Source organism: Salmo trutta, chromosome 24 (genome assembly GCF_901001165.1).
Source record: "Salmo trutta chromosome 24, fSalTru1.1, whole genome shotgun sequence".
Lineage (NCBI taxonomy): Eukaryota > Metazoa > Chordata > Actinopteri > Salmoniformes > Salmonidae > Salmo > Salmo trutta.
In genome coordinates this window covers 24,491,656-24,510,205 of record NC_042980.1, presented here as the reverse complement: position 1 = coordinate 24,510,205, position 18,550 = coordinate 24,491,656, and the positions used below count along the sequence as shown (strand labels likewise).

Here is an 18,550-nt window from a genome sequence, read left to right as displayed (position 1 = left end):
CGCGCAGACTGCACCGGTAGTGATCGATCAGGGCCCTGTCGTTCCATCCTGCGCTGGCAGCCAGGGTCCGGAAGTCCAAAGCGAAATCCTGCACACTCCTCGTCCCCTGCCTCAGGTGGAACAGACATTCACCCGTCGCTCGACCGTCGAAAGCCGCCCGAAAGCGGCAGGTGAACTCTGCGTAATGGTCCAACGCCGCGTCTCCTTCACTCCATACGGCGTTGACCCACTCCAGGGCTTTGCCTGAGAAGCAGGAGACGAGGGCAGACACACTCTCACGTCCCGAAGGAGCCGGGTGGACGGTTGCCAGGTAGAGTTCCAGCTGGAGTAGGAACCCCTGGCATCCGGCAGGCATCCCATCACACTCCCTCGGGAGCGTGAGCCGAATCCCGCTGGGACCGGGTGAAGGAGGGGTGGACAGTGGGGTCTGCTGTAGTGGGACTGGTGGAGGTGCTGGAAGACCTCCTCCTCTCTCCCAACGATCCATCGTCTGCAGCACGCGATCCATGGCGGTGCCCAGACGTTGCAACATGGTCGCATGCTGCTGGATGCGCTCCTCTACCACCACAGGGAGGGCGTCTGCTCCTGCTGACTCCATTCGGTGGTTAGTGATTCTGAAATATTGCCGTTGTGTGTAGCTGGTGTCGAGGAGTCAGGCACAGGACAGCAGATATGAGTAATACATGTAATTTACTCAAATATTCACAAATACAATGCAATAATTCGAGCCCACAATAATGGACCGTATTACAAACAAACAATCACTCACAAACAAACAGAGGGTTAAATAATTAACAAGTAATTGGGGGAATGAAACCAGGTGTGTAAGACAAGTACAAAACAAATGGAAAATTAAAAGCGGATCGGTGATGGCTAGAAGGCCGGTGACGTCGTCTGCCGAACGCCGCCCTAACAAGGAGAGGGAACGACTTCGGCGAAAGTCGTAACATTATTTCAGCTTTTATTACTTTCATCACATTCCCAGTGGGTCAGAAGTTTACATACACTCAATTAGTATTTGGTAGCATTGCCTTGAATTTGTTTAACTTGGGTCAAACGTTTCAGGTAGCCTTCCACAAGCTTCCCACAAAAAGTTGAGTGCATTTTGGCCCATTCCTCCTGACAGAGCTGGTGTATCTGAGTCAGGTTTGTAAGCCTCCATGCTCGCACACTTTTTTTCAGTTCTGCCCAAAAATGTTCTATAGGATGAGGTCAGGGCTTTGTGATGGCCTCTCCAATACCTTGACTTTGTTGTCCTTAAGCGCTTAGGGTCATTGTCCATTTGGAAGACCCATTTGCAACCAAGCTTTAACTTCCTGACTGATGTCTTGAGATGCTGCATTAACATATCCACATCATTTTCCTACCTCATGATGCCATCTATTTTGTGAAGTGCACCAGTCCCTCCTGCAGAAAAGCACCCCCACAACATGATGCTGCCACCCCCGTGCTTCACAGTTGGGATGGTGTTCTTCGGCTAGCAAGCCTACCTCTTTTTGATCCAAACGTAACAATGATCATTATGGCCAAACAGTTCTATTTTTCATCAGACCAGAGGGCATTTCTCCAAAAAGTACGATATTTGTCCCCATGTGCAGTTGCAAACCGAAGTCTGTCTTTTTTATGGCGGTTTTGGATTAGTGGCTTCTTCCTTGCTGAGCGGCCTTTCAGGTTATGTCGATATTGGACTCGTTTTACTGTGGATATAGATACTTTTGTACCTGTTTCCTCCAGCATCTTCACAAGGTCCTTTGCTGTTGTTCTGGGATTGATTTCCACTTTTCACACCAAAGTACGTTCATCTCTAGGTGACAGAACGTGTCTCCTTCCTGAGCGGTATGACGGCTGTGTGGTCCCATGGTGTTTATACTTGTGTACTATTGTTTGTACAGATGAACGTGGTACCTTCAGGCATTTGGAAATTTCTCCCAAGGATGAACCAGACTTGGGAGCAAGGTCTACAATTTTTCTGAGGTCTAGGCTGATTTCTTTTGATTTTCCCATGATGTCAATCAAAGAGGCACTGAGTTTGAAGGTAGGCCTTGAAATACATCCACAGGTACACCTCCAATTGACTCAAATGATGTCAATTAGCCTATCAGAAGCTTCTAAAGCCATGACATCATTTTTTGGAATTTTCCAAGCTCTTTAAAGGCACTGTAAACTTAGTGTATGTAAACTTCTGACCCACTGGAATTGTGATACAATGAATTATAAGTGAAATAATATGTCTGTAAACAATTGTAGGAAAAAATTACTTGTGTCATGTACAAAGTAGATGTCCTAACCGACTTGTCAAAACTAAAGTTTGTTAACAAGGAATTTGTGGAGTGGTTGAAAAACGAGTTTTAATGACTCCAACATAAGTGTATGTAAACTTCTGACTTCAACTGTACTGTCAGTTTGTTGATATTTATATTATATTTTTTTAAGTAATCAACCCTTACTGTTAATTATGATGATGTGAGCTACTGTTGCTGAAATGCCAGGGCTTAATTTTTGTCACAGTCTGCCCCTGCATTTAGCAACTTTTCCAACTCAATTCTGCTGCAAATGAGAGTGGGTGAAGCTGTATAATATAAGTCACAGCAGAGGCGCACACACAGGCAAAGAAGTAAAAGGGGAGGGGATGTGAAGGGGGGAAAGGGTGAAAAAGCTACGTGGGGATCGCAGCCGTGCTGCAGAAAGGCAATTTGGTGATGTGACGTCTAGTGACAAATCAAGGAGCCAATTGCAGATCTCACTGAAAAATTGTTGGCAACACAGCATAGCCTGTCCCCATAGAAAGCAAATGTAGGTTTGGCGCAACAATGGGGCGAAACAGACGAGGTTGGCTTAGATTGTTGACAACACGCAAACCATATTTCCTCTCCAATGTTTTTTGAAAACATAAATACATTTCCACAATGAGCACTTGTCTCTCAAATACACTGTTACAGTTGTTGGTTAGCTAATGGATTTCAGCCATATTAGCGTATACGTGACATCAGTCAAAACACCTCAAGACATGATATCAATAACAAGATAAGAGCTGAAACGAGCAACCTAGAATTCCCCAAATGCTAGCTTCTTGTCATTGTTGCAAGCTATCTGTCTATCTAGAATCACAACACACAAACTTCTGCCACATTGAAGCTTGCACATTGTTTTCGTGACATTGTCAGCTAACCCGTCTATATGGGGAAACATCTGCCAGGCGGCCAGCTAAACTGTATTTCTATTCATTAATTTATTATTCATAGAATGAATAGACAATGAATTATGATGAAGATGAAGGTAGCTAACAACAATCTTTAATCATACTAGGATGGAGGAGAGTAATTTTCCTGCACATGGGTGAAATTCAATAGATATGGCCTAATGGATAAAGTAATGTTTCATGACGTTATAACAAGCAACACTGTGTGTGCTATCATATAATAGCTTTATTAAATGTAAAAAATAAGTTCAGTACATTCATGTCCATGTGGATCTGTGCATTAGGAGGAAAGTGAACAATAAAATATTGAGATATGCCATTAGAGGAAGTGTTAAGGATGCCAAAAAGTTTGGTATTGACTTTTACCTCAATAGCCGTGATTATAATATTGTCACCATAAGTATGAGAACCTCTGCAGATATACTAGGTAGTAGGCTACATAAAATATATATATAATTCTAATCAATGGGCCAAATCAATTGATTTTAATCAACAAAAGATATGAGTTTCACCAATGGAATACAGAGTGATAAAAGTGGAGAATGCTTATCTCTCTACGGTTACAACTATTGCTAAAGAGCAGTGACTCCACCACAGTACTCAGATTTGCAATGATAATAACATGACAATACAACGTATTTGATCTTAGGCACGATTTCCATTAATATATGTTTTGTTCATGACAAGTAAACAGATAATTGCACTTTTGTTCATTGGTTATAACCTACAAGTGAGGAAGGAAGGCCATTACATTTTTAGGATTTTGAAACATGATAGAAGCATGTTCACATCTCTATGAATCTCATTACCTGATGAAACAACAAGAGACACACCCTGTTCAATTTAACAGTCCAAAGTGGCAACAAAGTGACTTCATAAGTTATCCTTCATAAGGTATAAAAGTGAAACTGAGAAGAGTACTAAAGCAAAATTACAAAATTAAAATTAAGTATAGTGATTGCAGGTTGATTCATATTTTAAATGTTCCATTATTATTAAAACTTAGATCTGTTTATTAATTTCTATCTAGTGCAAATGTTGCTCTTCTTCCGTCACAGTTTGTGTCTTCAAACAGATGCATTGGGAACAAGATGGCCGCCAAAGCTATGTATCTGAAGCCGCGATGGATTCGAGGCTGATGCTGTCTGCTTCGGAATATTCGTCGCTGTGGATTGGGATAGTCTCGATGCCAACCTTCCCCATTGCAAAGTTGATGAAGACCTGGAGGGGAATGAATGATTCAACAGGATCAGTGACTGGGTTGGTTGTTCCGACTGCTTTACATACTTTTCACAGAGGGTTCTACATGGAACCCAAAATTATTCAACCTGGATCCAAAAAGGGGACAACCAAAGAACCCTTTTGGAACCTGTTTTTCTAAGAGTGTTGGTTGTAGGTTCATACCCTCTCAGTACTCTGAATAGGATTCAAAGCCTCTTTTTGCACCTTGATTTCTGAAGTGTGAAGACATAATGGCCTTTTAAGTCTGTTAGGTCTCTCTCTCCCTCCAACAGACTCCCCCCCTCGGTTTCTCTCTTTCTTTCTCTCTCTTATTCTCACACCCCATCACTCACTCTCTCCATCTGCCTTTCTCTCCGTGTCCCTCTCTCTCCCTTCCACCCCCCCACCCTCCACCATCCTTCCCTCCCTCTTTCGGATCATCCCTCTCTCTCTCACCTCATCCAGGGTAGTCTGGCTGACAGAGAAGTGCTTAATCTGCAGAGCGGCCTTGTTAGACTCCAGCTGGTCAAAGATGTCCGCCACACCTCCAGGTGCCACAGGCACATGATACTCCACCATGGAAGAGTGCTGGTCCTGGGAGGAGGAGACATTAGGGCACATCTCAATCAATCAATCAGGTGCCACATATCATAAACTGTGCTGTTCTACAGTACAAAGGCAAAATGCATGAACTACATTTTGTTTTACTGCTAAATCTGACTTCAAAGTATTTTTCTATCTTGACAGACAACCATTTCTGATCAACTGGCTTGTTCTTGTGTCAGGAAATTAAATACAACATTAATCGGATAATATACCTGACCATAACAACAGATCAAAGATGTTTGACCAAATTCGTAGTTACCGCGTTTTGCCATTATAGTGCAGTGTGTGTGAATGTGCTTTGTGGGAATTTTATAGAAATGTATTTTATACTGGCACAAATTAGATTTCCCCTCTGGGGATCAGTACAGTTCATTCATTCAGTCCCTCAGACCAGACTGTCCCAGGTATCTTACCTTGAGGTACGTGCTGGGGAAGTGGCACTGCATGAAATTAGTGATGACCTCTACATCACAGGAAGACACAGCCAGGTGCATCTTCACCGTGAAGCCGCTGCCAAACCTGAGAGAAATTCACATCGTCACGAAGGAATGTTGACTATTTTATTACCAATCAGAGTTATTGTCTATTGGAAGGGGGGATATTAGGCAGTAGAGAACCGGCATGAGGGCCTTCTACGACTTCAAAGAAGGCCTAAGGATTTATAAAATAGTTGTTGTAGTTTTAAAATATACATTTACTTTTAATTTCTATTTAATCTTTTCAATAATATTTCAATTATATTCTAACTATATTCCTATTGTCAATTATATTCTGATTTAATCTCTTCAGTTTGTGTTGGAAAGGAAAGGGTTAACACCGAAGAGAAAATAAATCCAATCAGAATTTTTCTTTGGCGGTCTCTAGGGACATAAATCAGCCATTAGTTAAGTCAGCCATTGGCTAGGCCCTCAGAAACCTGCCATAGAGCAGAATTTTAGAGTGACAGTGGAATCAACTAATCACATTAATGGATGGGACCATTTTTCCAAAAACGTATGGAAACTTCTGTCTTCTCGAAGGCCAATAGGTCACTGCGCAATAGCGACCAGTAGTTTTCCCACAGTCTAGATAGCTAAACTCAGCAAAAAAACAAATGTCCTCTCACCTCTCAACTGCGTTTATTTTCAGCAAACTTAACAAGATTCAACAACTGAGACATAAACTGAACAATTTCCACAGACATGTGACTAACAGAAATTGAATAATGTGTCCCTGAACAAAGGGGGGGTCAAAAGTAACTGTCAGTATCTGGTGTGGCCACCAGCTGCATTAAGTACTGCAGTGCATCTCCTCATGGACAGTGCCAGATTTACCAGTCCTTGCTGTGAGATGTTACCCCACTCTTCCACCAAGGCACCTGCAAGTTCATGGACATTTCTGGGGGGAATGGCCCTAGCCCTCACCCTCCGATCCAATAGGTCCCAGACGTGCACATTGGGATTGAGATCCAGGCTCTTCGCTAGCCATGGCAGAACACTGACATTCCTGTCTTGTAGGAAATCACGCACAGAACGAGCAGTATGGCTGGTGGCATTGTCATGCTGGAGGGTCATGTCAGGATGAGCCTGCAGGAAGGGTACCACATGAGGGAGGAGGATATCTTCCCTGTAATGCACAGCGTTGAGATTGCCTGCAATGACAACAAGCTCAGTCCGATGATGCTGTGACACACCGCCACAGACCATGACGGACCCTCCACCTCCAAATCGATCCCGCTCCAGAGTACAGGCCTCGGTGTAACGCTCATTCCTTCGACGAAAAAACGCGAATCCGACCATCACCTCTGGTGAGACAAAACCACGACTCGTCAGTGAAGAGCACCATTTGCCAGTCCTGACTGGTCCAGTGACAATGGGTTTGTGCCCGTAGGCGACGTTGTTGCGGTGATGTCTGGTGAGGACCTGCCTTACAACAGGCCTACAAGCCCTCAGTCCAGCCTCTCTCAGCCTATTGTGGACAGTCTGAGCACTGATAGAGAGATTGTGCGTTCCTCGTGTAACTCGGGCAGTTAATGTTGCCATCCTATACCTGTCCCGCAGGTGTGATGCTCGGATGTACCGATCCTGTGCAGGTGTTGTTACACGTGGTCTGCCACTGCGAGGACGATCAGCTGTCCGTCCTGTCTCCCTGTAGCACTGTCTTAGGCGTCTCACAGTATGGACATTGCAATTTTTTGCCCTGGCCACATCTGCAGTCCTCATTCCTCCTTGCAGCATGCCTAAGGCACATTCACGCAGATGAGCAGGGACCCCATCTTTCTTTTGGTGTTTTTCAGAGTCAGTAGAAATGCCTTTTTAGTGTCCTATGTTTTCATAACTGTGACCTTAATTGCCTACCGTCTGTAAGCTGTTAGTGTCTTAACGACCGTTCCACAGGTGCATGTTCATTAATTGTTTATGGTTCATTGAACAAGCATGGGAAACAGTGTTAAAACCCTTTACAATAAAGATCTGTGAAGTTATATGGATTTTTACAAATGATCATTGAAAGACAGGGTCCTGAAAAAGGGACGTTTATTTTTTTGCTGAGTTTAGCTTTTGTTGTAGGCTAGTGTGCGGCAGCTGCAGCAGGTGTTATTGAAGAGGATGTTGTTGCTAATTTGTTAGCTTCGCCCTTTTCAAGATTAACTTTCAACAAGAAGTTAAAGACGTCCTCCAGAGATTTTTGAACTTTTACTGTTGAAAATCTAGATCCAAATTATAAATACAGTAAAGTACATACACTAAGAGGTTAAAACATTTTTTTATATATTGCTCAATAGTGTTTAGACACAACTGCAAACTTCAAGGAGTAGAGTATTCAAGGAGTTAGTCTGATGAGAATCTGTGATGTCAGAAAACTGTCTCTGAGCCTGTTGGTATCAGACCTCATGTTCTGATACTGTCTGCCCGATGGTAAGGGAGTGAACAGCTTGTGGCTGGAGTGTGTGGGCTCCTTGATGATTCTTTAAGATAACTGGTTACAGTTTGCAATGAGAAATAAGACTTGTACATTTTGATTGGCAAATGCTTAGCCTAATGGTTGAGTTTTTGTATTATGATTGAGACCTACTGGCTATTTATGTCTGAGTGAATGTACTGCTTATTCTTTAACATCATGCTATGTGTGACTGTTGTCTTTCTATCAGCCTTAGCTATGTCTTTTACAAAAAGTACAGTCACTGTCCTTACAGCATCACCAGCCTGTCACACTCACATTCTTTGATGTGTCACTGTTGTTGCTTTTGGTGATAGTATGATAGTGATGGCGTTAGGCTACCATAGGTTGTGTAAGCAGTTAGATTTGTTGTTTCTAGTAGCATTATCCGTGCTGGGGCTGTCTGTGTGAGTGGCATCCCGAAGCGTGGCTCAGCCTCAGGCCAGTTTGATTCAGTTGGGTGCATTAAGTGATGCTATGTTTCTGTTATTTTCCTTGATTTTTGAGTTTGGTACAATGTGTTGGAAGATTTTTTACCCCCACCGAAGGCCTAGGTCCAATAGTCACAGTTCGCCACTAATATTTGTCTACAAGCTACAGCCTAGCATTCAGTTAGCCTGGTCCCAGATCTGTTTGAGTTGTCCTTGTGCAGTAGTTGGCTATAAAACACAAACAGATCTGGGAACAAGCTAGCCTAGAGTACAGGAAACAAACGTCAGATCAGTCAGAGAACAATAGGAATAGCCTGGTCCTAGATCTGTTTGTACTGTCTTGCCAACTCCTATGGTCGTTTTCATGCCAAACAATGATCATATGAGTTGGCAAGACAGCACAAGCAGATCTGGGACCAGGCTAGGTGTACGATACAGGGAACAAATTATGAGTCAGAGAACAATAGGAATATGTGGGTCCCAAATCTCCTTTGGCTGTTGTAATGCCAAACAATTACTGTTATAGGAGTTTGCAAGGCAACACAAAAAAACCTGCAACCAGCCCAGCATAGGCTCTGGTACAGAGAACAACAGATCAGTGAGAAAACAATAGGAGGAGAGCAGCAGAGGACCAGAGGTGACTAATGACTAGCTGAGAGGGGATGAGAGAGGAAGGAGAGGTGGAGGAGAGGGGAGGACGAAAGGCCACTGACCTGTTCTTGATGTGCTGCAGGGAGCCCAGACACCTGAACTGACCCTTCACCATGATGGCCAGACGGGTGCAAAGAGCCTCGCACTCCTCCATACTGGAACACACACACACAGTAGAAGTTATAGAGGGAAAATGAACCATTATCTATCAGAATATACAACATATACTGCAACAAGCACACACACATTTGAGTTTAGTTGACCATTTTAAAACACACATAAAAAACACATAAAATCACTGAGGATGAGACAAGGAAGTCAGAGACGTATTTCCATTGTTGTCCTTATGATGGGAGATGAATTATTATTATAAACTGGGTGGTTCAAACCCTGAACGCCGATTGGCTGAAAGCTGTGGTATATCAGATCATATAACACGGGTATGACAAAACATGTATTTTTACTCTTCTAATTACAATGGTAACCAGTTTATAATAGCAATATGTCACCTCGGGGGTTTGTGGTATATGGCAAATATACCACGGCTAAGGGTTGTATCCAGGAACTCTGCATTGTGTCGTGCGTAAGAACAGCCCTTTGCTGTGGTATATTGACCATATACCACACCCCCTCAGGCCTTACTGCTTCATTTTATAACTCATACAGTATACTGCGTAGCTTCACAGAAACCCAGTACCTTCCCTAATTTTATGATCACTCAATACATTTATTAAAGAGACTTTCTAAAAAATGTTGTGTAAAAGACTGTAGTACAGTATCTTAAAAAAAAGATCATGGGATTGTAGAGGCGTTGGAGAGGTAGGGACGTTTACCTGTGAGAGGTGAGAACTACAGCACACTTCCCCTTGACTTCCTCTGAGATGATCTTCCACAGGTGACGTTTGGAGCGAGGGTCCATACCTGAGGTAGGCTCGTCCTGAGGAGAGAGGGACAGAGGGAAGAGAGGAAAAGAGGAGAGAGGTGAGTTCAAGTGAGATGGAATAGGGAGGAGTGAATGCCTGGTGCTTGACCCGTGTAGTGGTCAAACTTGACTTATGACTTATGTAAAGGTGAGGTAAGAGACTGATGTCTGTCTGAAGATGTCCTAATATGGACACCATATATAGGACTGAGATAAGGCTTTCACCGGAGGAGCAGCAGCAATATGTTTGCTTCAGTATGAGGCCTAAGCCACGGGAAATAGGGGTGTTGAGGGTGCTGCAGTACCCCCTGAAATAAAAAATATGAATAAAAAATGTAATAAACACAATTCTGAGGATTTCCTAAAATGGACACCATACAGGGATGAGATGAGTATCTGCAACATTGTGTTAGCAGTAGGTATGATGATGTCACACTGTTAATTTGACAGATTGATGAATAGTGTTGCTCTCGGATGGGTCCTCAGGCTGCTCACCAGCAGCCTTATCTGTTTGTGTTTTTGTGTGTGTGTGTGTGTGTGTGTGTGTGTGTGTGTGTGTGTGTGTGTGTGTGTGTGTGTGTGTGTGTGTGTGTGTGTGTGGGTGTGTGTGTGTGTGTGTCCTCACCAGCAGCAGTATATTTGGGTGTCCTATGAGTGCCAGGGCAGTGGAGAGCTTCCTACGGGTTCCACAGCTGTAACTGTCACTGATGGTGTGTCTATGGTACCCCAGCTCCAGCTTCTTCAGTAGGTAATTGACCACCTGGGAGGGAGAAAGGACAAGAGAAACCAGTTTGGGTAAAAAAAAAAGTCCAGTTACATATATACCTATTATGTAGAAAAGAAGAATACATACTTTATTTTCCATTTTGTGAGAAACTGAAATTTTTCTAAAGATTATTTTGGGTTAAAAACAGAGACCAGTTACGTACTGTAAAACTTCAAATGCAATCTCAAATAGCCTCCTGTCCCTTTTTTTCAAGCCGAGCATCAGCACACATTTCAGCAAATAAATGTTTCAAATAAACCTGTGCCTAAATTCATTGTTTAGGAGTGAACTTCAGTGAGTACTGTAAATATTGTGCAAAAGAAGATAAAGGTCTGCTCAACTACGTGGGATACAAGGCTCAACGAGTCAGAGAATGATGGGGGGTGTATGATAGGCAGCCTAGTCTTTGCAAGTCTGATCTGCAATTGATTTGTTATTATAAGGTTTACAATTAACAGTGTGGTAGTCTTTTCAACATTTTATTGAGCAAAACCTGTGTGCATTGAGGAAATAGATGCCTGGCTCAAATAGAAGCATCTTTCTACTAAGCACTGGTTGTTTTCAGTGATTGAAGCAAATAAACTCCTGGGCCATTACTTGAAGACTTACAGAGATACTGTAAACCTACTATGGAGAAATGTTAAGAAGAATAGGATACTTTACTTTTTGGTTAGAAATTTAAACGTGTCTTCTGCCTAGTTAAAGAGACCCGTTTGGGTTAAAAGCACCGGGGTCCAGCAGTTAAATACCTATTACCCAGATGAATATCTAGTTTGACTTTTCCGCCATGCATTTTTAATGACATTTGGCAATCAAGTGTGGGTTTGGTTGTTTTGTGTGCTATATTATGTGTCTTCTCTACCTATGTACATTTGCAAGCTTAAACCAGTCTGAGGAAGAACATATTCTGCTTACAATTTATCAATTTAAACCAAAAAAGCTATAAGCTCGAGTTGACTAATAAGCAATTGACATTGACTGAGAGCAACAACACACTGAATTGTCTATGTGTGCATCAAAGACATTAACAACAGTATGCTAGACTTTTTGTTGCATTTAAAATAATCCATATTACATGCACCATAAAAACCCTAGACAGTGGAGCTGCTCTAAATGCAACTGTTTTATATTCATTCTACACTAAGGCTCCTTTACAGCAATCTTAAGCATGAGCTATTTTCCCATAGGTCGACAACATTTACACATGATTGTCTTTTGTATTCCTGGTTAATAGTCCTTAGCAAAGATATAGAATGCCTTTCAAAGTCCACACCCTTTAAGTCCTGAAAAATCTCTGGTCCGCCCCAGGTATACTTCGATTAACTTCGTATAATAAACAGCTTTATAACATATGTGTTCCATGGATAAAGACACAACATCAAACAAATGTGAATTTTGAATGATTATCTAGCTAAAACGTTGATAAGAAAATATCTAACAGTTAGTTCAAAAGTATGTTCGGTCTCCTAGATTGTACTAACAGTAAGTGTACTAACATTTAGTTTAAAAGTGCTATTTTATTCTCTCTTCAGGTGGCCTTTACCACCGAGCTATAATGTTTCCCCTAAATAAATAGTGGCTAAACCATGTAAATATGAAACAACCCCATTAAGGCATTAGGCCTTGGTCTAATTACCTCAAGTTATGACTGTCTGATGAAGAGCATTACAGAGGAGGGAGGCTATATATAAACCAACCTATCTCTGTGAATTATCTTAAGGCTATAACCACTGTTGTTATGGTCATTAAAGCCATTGTTGTCTCTCTCTCTCTCTTTCTCTCCCTCCCCCCTCTACCTATCTGTATGAATTACCTAAGACTAGCAGCCACTGTTGTTGTGGACATTAAAGCCATTTTTGTCATCACCCTGAACGGAACAGAGAATGGTAACGACAGCAGTAAAGGGCTCTGGTATAATGGAGATTATGGCGAGTCATCCGCATCATTTCTGTGTCTGATTGGCTGTTTGTATCTATTGGTGACATCATTGAGGTTGTCAGCGCCTATCTGTGTAATGGGGCTGATGTGTCCAAAATGAAAGGATGGAGAGGGAGGAGGGGAGAGGAGAGGAAGGTTGAGAGAGAGAGAGGGTGGGGAGGAAGGGGAGAGAGAGGATGGTAGAGGGAGCCCTTGATAGATGCTAGACATCCTCAAAAACCCACACAGTCAAAGGATGCTAGCTTTCCCCCTTTGTAAGCAGATCTGGGTCATCATGAATATGTATTATTCTCTGTAAATATGATTCAGTTTCTTTGAAAATGCTTTGAATGTGCTCACATGTGACTTGTGACCTTTTGTGACATGTCAGATAGAAAAAAAAATCTCAAATCTCATTATCTTTGACTGTTCTCCGTGCAGACTTCATCAGTATTACAGCGAGAGAGGAAACATCAGAAACACTCTCCATAATAATCCTGTGAGAATGAATGCACAGATTGATTACCTTTCTGAGTGATGAATTAGGTGGAGCAGTGCCTGTGGTGAACTGTCAAACATGATCCTCTCATCATAGCATGATCTCTCTGCTAGGAAGAAAAATCCATCTGGATCCATTGATACATCCACTACAGTCTGCCTTAATTGGAAAACAGAGGTAACCAAGCACAGCTCTGTATAAACTACATTCAGCTTTATACCAGCCTGGTGTATTGTATCTTTAAGGGTTCTTCACTGGGTTTCTCGGTCTTACTCAGAGTGAGTGTTCCAGCATTTAGTACTACAATAGCTAGAGATGGAACTTTTATCCTTTCTGATTCTAAAGTCGATCTGTTGATGTTGTTCTCTGTGTTTTGATGGACAGCAAAGGACAAAAGGAGTACAGTGTCAAGCTAGATGTCAATCTTAACTTTTTTTTATTTTGTTATTCGGTTATGTTGATGTTCTCCATGCTTTGATGAGAGCAAAGTAGGAAGGAGTACCTCAGTACCTAGCTAGATTTCAATATTTTATTTTCAGATTCTGAAGTTCTTCTGTTGATGTTGTTCTCCGTGCTTTGATGTAAAGCAAAGAAGAAAGGAGTACAGTACCTAGCTAGATATGGGTCTTTTATTTTCAGATTTTAATGTTGTTCTGCAATGGTGATGTTGTTCTCTGTGCTTTGATAAAAGATATGTGTATTGTTGTGGGTGTAAATGAGGGCCATATCTCAATGGGGAGAAACACAGTTACCCAGATCCTAGGTGACACAATCCACCCTCTACACGGTCACAAAGAAGTCCTCTATGGTTGTGGGATGTCTTACCCGGTCAATCTCTCTCTTGGCGATGCCTCGGATGCGGGCATAGAAGTACAGGTGCTCCTCCCCTGTCAGCAGGTCATCCAGAGCGTCCACTTGGGGACAGTAGCCGATGTTGATGCCCTCGTTACGGCAGTCAATGATGTCAACCATCCTCCTGAAAGCACGTACGCAGATAGAGATAAAAGAGTATAAGAGGTGAAATGGTTTCTAGGCTCTCAGGAAATGGTTCTGAATAATACAGGCAGGTGACGTGAGAAAAGTATACTTCACTTTTAAAAAATGTATCTTACAAGAGCATAATTGCAGGGGATAATCAAATGGATCATATACTCAAATCCATTAATGAATGGATATTTGTAAAATAAAGTGCATTCAGGAAAGTATTCAGCAGCGATTACAGCCTTGTGTCTTCTTGGGTATGATGCGACAAGCTTGGCACACCTGTATTAGGGAAGTTTCTCCCATTCTTCTCTGCATATCTTCTCAAGCTCTGTCAGGTTGGATGGGGAGCATCGCTGCACAGCTATTTTCAGGTCTCTCTAGAGATGTTCATTCAGGTTCAAGTCCGGGATCTGGCTTGGGCCACTCAAGGACATTCAGAGACTTGTCCCGAAGCCACTCCTGCGTTGTCTTGGCTGTGTGCTTAGGGTGGTTGTCCTGTTGAAAGGTGAACATTCACCCCAGTCTGAGGTCCTGAGCGCTCTGGAACAGGTTTTCATCAAGGATCTCTGTACTTTTCTCCGTTCATTTTTCCCTCGATCCTGGCTAGTCTTCCAGTCCCTGCCTCTGAAAAACATCCCCACAGCATGATGCTGCCACCACCATGCTTCACCATAGGGATGGTGCCAAGTTTCCTCCATATGTGACGCTTGGCATTAAGGCCAAGTAGTTCCATCTTGGTTTCATCAGAACAGAGAATCTTTTTTCTCATGGTCTGAGAGTCCTTTAGGTGCCTTTTGGCAAACTCCAAGCGGGCTGTCATGTGCCTTTTACTGATGAGTGGCTTCCGTCTGGCCACTCTACCATAAAGGCCTGATTGGTGGAGTGCTTTAGAGATGGTTGTCCTTCTGGAAGGTTCTTCCATCGCCACAGAGGAACTCTGGAGCTCTGTCAGAGTGACTATAGGGTTCTTGGTCACCTCCCTGACCAAGGCCCTTCTCCCCCAATTGCTCAGTTTGGCCGGCGGCCAGGTCAAGGAAGAGTCTTGGTGGTTCCAAACTTCTTCCATTTAAGAGTGATGGGGGCCACTGTGTTCTTGGGGACCTTTAATGCTGCAGAAATGTTTTGGTACCCTTCCTCAGATCTGTGCCTCGACACAATCCTATCTCGGAGCTCTACGGACAATTCCTTTGACCTCATCGCTTGGTTTTTGCTCTGACACGCACTGTCAACTGTGGGACCTTATATAAACAAGTGTGTGCCTTTCCAAATCATGTCCAACCAATTTAGTTTACCACAGGTAGACTCCAATCAAGTTGTAGAAACATCTCAAGGATAATCAATGGAAACAGGATGCACCTGAGCTCAATTTCGAGTCTCATAGCAAGTGGTCTGAATACTTATGTAAATAAGGTATTTCTGTTTTTTATTTTTAATACATTTGCTAAAATTTCTTAAAACCTGTTTTTGCTTTGTCATTATGGGGTATTGTGTGTAGGTTGGTGAGTAAAAACAATTATTTAATACATTTTAGAATAAGGCTGTAACGTAACAAAATGTGGCGAAAGGGAAACGTTCTGAATACTTTCTGAATGCACTGTATAAGGTAATGTAACACATATTACACCATAGCCTTACCCATCCCAGTCCTTGATCTGTGCTGTCCCTTCAGTAGGGCTGATGTCTCCAGTCAGCATCTTAAAAGTGGTGGTCTTCCCTGCACCGTTCACCCCCAGTAGACCAAAGCACTGCACAGCACAACCACACAACCACACTCATGTCAAGGACCAAAGCAGCCGCTGTACCAAATTCAGAACGAGACTTAATTTGGACTCATCCTCAAAGACTTAACTTAAGACTTGGAGTTGCCTTAGACTTGCCTAAAGTGACCTATTGGCAAATCTTATAGTGACTTCATAAACTTTGTAAAGGGTGTGATTGTTGCAGAATCAGACGGAGCCTGAGTTTACCTCCCCAGCAGGAATGCCCACAGACAGCCTCTTGACGGCCTGGACCTTCTTGGCCAGGTGATGGTAGACCTTGGTCAGCTGGTTGACCTGCAGCAGGTCAGTAACAGCCGCTCCGCTGGTCACACGTTGGCACTCTGCCACAACATCCTCATCCTCGTCCAGGCTACCTGTCTGAATCACTGCTTTCTTGGGGAAGATCAGGTTCCTATGGAGGAGAGGGATGAGGAAGGGATAAAAAAAAATGTTTTATTGTCACATACAACGGATAGGTGCAATTAAATGTTTTACAGGGTCAGCCATAGTAGTACCGTGCCCCTGGAGCAAATTAGGGTTAAGTGGCTTGCTCGAAGAAGGAGAAAGGGAGAAAGAATGTGAGAAAAGATGCATATGAGGATAACAGTAACAGAAGAACTCAGCAACATATGGGGACCAGAAATGTACGCTTTTCCACCATTGACCCTATAGCCTGATAACGACTCATATGGTCGTTGCCATGCCATAGGAGTTGGTAAGACAGCAAAAACAGATCTGGGACCAGTTTAATTGTGCCCTACATGCCCACCATGCCTCCCACATCCATATATCATCATTGCCCATTCCAATCTGCTATAGTTCTCTATCACCACAGCAGACTCACCTGACTTTACGTATGAGCCACTTGTTGAGCAGCAGACGCAGGCTGAAGCCAATGAAGCCTTGGAGGAAGAGGGAGACGAACATCCAGCCCAGCATGTCCATGGCGAAGGGGTTCTTATAGGCATCCACTCCATACACACTGAGGATCTGAACCTGCATCTCAACCCTGGCCAGCTCCATCAGGCCGTTCCCAAAACTAAACTGGGGGAAGATCAGGAACACATAGGACAGGATGCTGTACACCTCGTGTATCCTCTGTGGAGAGAGAGAAAGAGAAGGAAAAATAGATAGGGAGAGAGAGAGGTGTCAGCACTTCATCCAGGAGCTGGAATATCTCATAACTCGCAGAAGGGGTGCTCAGTCCATGGGATGTCAACTAGGTAAACAAAGAATGAGTTCAATTATTTAACAATATTGAAAGGAAGTTCAAAACCCCTCTTTGTTTACCTAAGAAGAACAATGCTTTATCAAACCTAAAGAGTAATGGACTCAGAAACCCCTTCGATATAAAAAGGCAATCAGAACAAAAGTCTGAACTACATATATTTTCAGGGAAAGATCTTTTCAACATGGCTCCAGTCATAAAATGGCTCCTTCAGTCTACATTGTGCTGCTCACTTCATCGTTCTCATTGAGTTGTCCCAGGAAGAAGACGATGGAGGTGGAGATGATGGTGTTGGTGCTGATGAAGAGGTTGATGCACACGTAGCTGATGAAAGCCATCTCTGCATCCTTAAAGACCCCTGACAGCAGGTACATCCACGGGAATGTGGCAAACCTGAAAACCAGATGACAACATGACACTTGTCAGTCTTTACATTATAACATGTTATTTCATGTTCAATGCATTAGACATTTAGTCTCTCTAATGACAGACTGTTAAACATAGCAAGCTAGCACACGTGATATTTGGTTCTGGGATATGATATTATGATTACAACTTTCAGCCTTTAACTTGCAACTAATCTCTTGTGAAAGACTCTGTGGAGGTGGTGCTTGATGTGAAGGCTGGGATTTTTACCAGAACATGTGGGTGGTTCTGTAGTGGGGAGCAGCTGAATCTGATGTTTCCACTAGCTCAGACTTCAACACTTTTGCCCCCACAACTAGATGGAATAGGAGGCCCTCCCCCGCCCTCCCTTTGGAAAAGCTGACCACGACTCATTTTGTTGCTCCCAGCCTATAGACAGAAACTAAAACAGGAAGCTCCCGCGCTCAGGTCTGTTCAACGCTGGTCAGACCAATCGGATTCCACGCTTCAAGATTGCTTCGATCACGTGGACTGGGATATGTTCCGCATTGCGGCGAACAACAACATTGACGAATACGCTGATTCGGTGTGCGAGTTTATTACCAAGTGCATCGGTGATGTTGTACCCACAGCGTCTATTAAAACATTCCCCAACCAGAAATCGTGGATTGATGGCAGCCTTCGCACAAAACTGAACGCGCAAACCACTGCTTTTAATCAGGGCAAGGTGACCGGAAACATGACCGAATATAAACAGTGTAGCTATTCCCTCCGCAAGGCAATCAAACAAACTAAGCGTCAGTACAGAGACAAAGTGGAGTCGCAATTCAACGGCTCAGACACGAGAGGTATGTGGCAGGGTCTACAGTCAATCACGGACTACAATAGAAAAAACAGCCCCGTCGCGGATCACAATGTCTTGCTCCCAGACAGATTAAACAACTTTTTTGCTCGCTTTGAGGACAATACAGTGCCACTGACACGGCCCGCTACCAAAACCTGCGGGCTCTCCTTCACTGTAGCCAACATGAGTAAAACATTTAAACGTGTTAACCCTTGCAAGACTGCAGGCCCAGACGGCATC

The 18,550-nt window shown here is 43.1% G+C and overlaps 1 protein-coding gene across 1 annotated transcript in view; it reads right to left on the bottom strand.

Annotated features, from left to right (window-relative positions):
• Positions 1–3,279: 3,279 nt before the first annotated feature.
• Positions 3,280–18,550, bottom strand: part of abca12 (ATP-binding cassette, sub-family A (ABC1), member 12) — a 93,541-nt gene continuing 78,270 nt past the window's right edge. The window contains exons 72-82 of the mRNA XM_029711593.1: positions 17,334–17,493; positions 16,717–16,970; positions 16,080–16,284; positions 15,748–15,857; positions 13,954–14,104; positions 10,572–10,706; positions 9,858–9,961; positions 9,087–9,179; positions 5,440–5,545; positions 4,877–5,014; positions 3,280–4,420 (exon numbers count right to left, since the gene is read on the bottom strand). Coding sequence (XP_029567453.1) covers positions 4,304–4,420; positions 4,877–5,014; positions 5,440–5,545; positions 9,087–9,179; positions 9,858–9,961; positions 10,572–10,706; positions 13,954–14,104; positions 15,748–15,857; positions 16,080–16,284; positions 16,717–16,970; positions 17,334–17,493 — 1,573 coding nt within the window. The 3' untranslated portion in view covers positions 3,280–4,303. The remainder of the gene's footprint in view (positions 4,421–4,876; positions 5,015–5,439; positions 5,546–9,086; positions 9,180–9,857; positions 9,962–10,571; positions 10,707–13,953; positions 14,105–15,747; positions 15,858–16,079; positions 16,285–16,716; positions 16,971–17,333; positions 17,494–18,550) is intronic.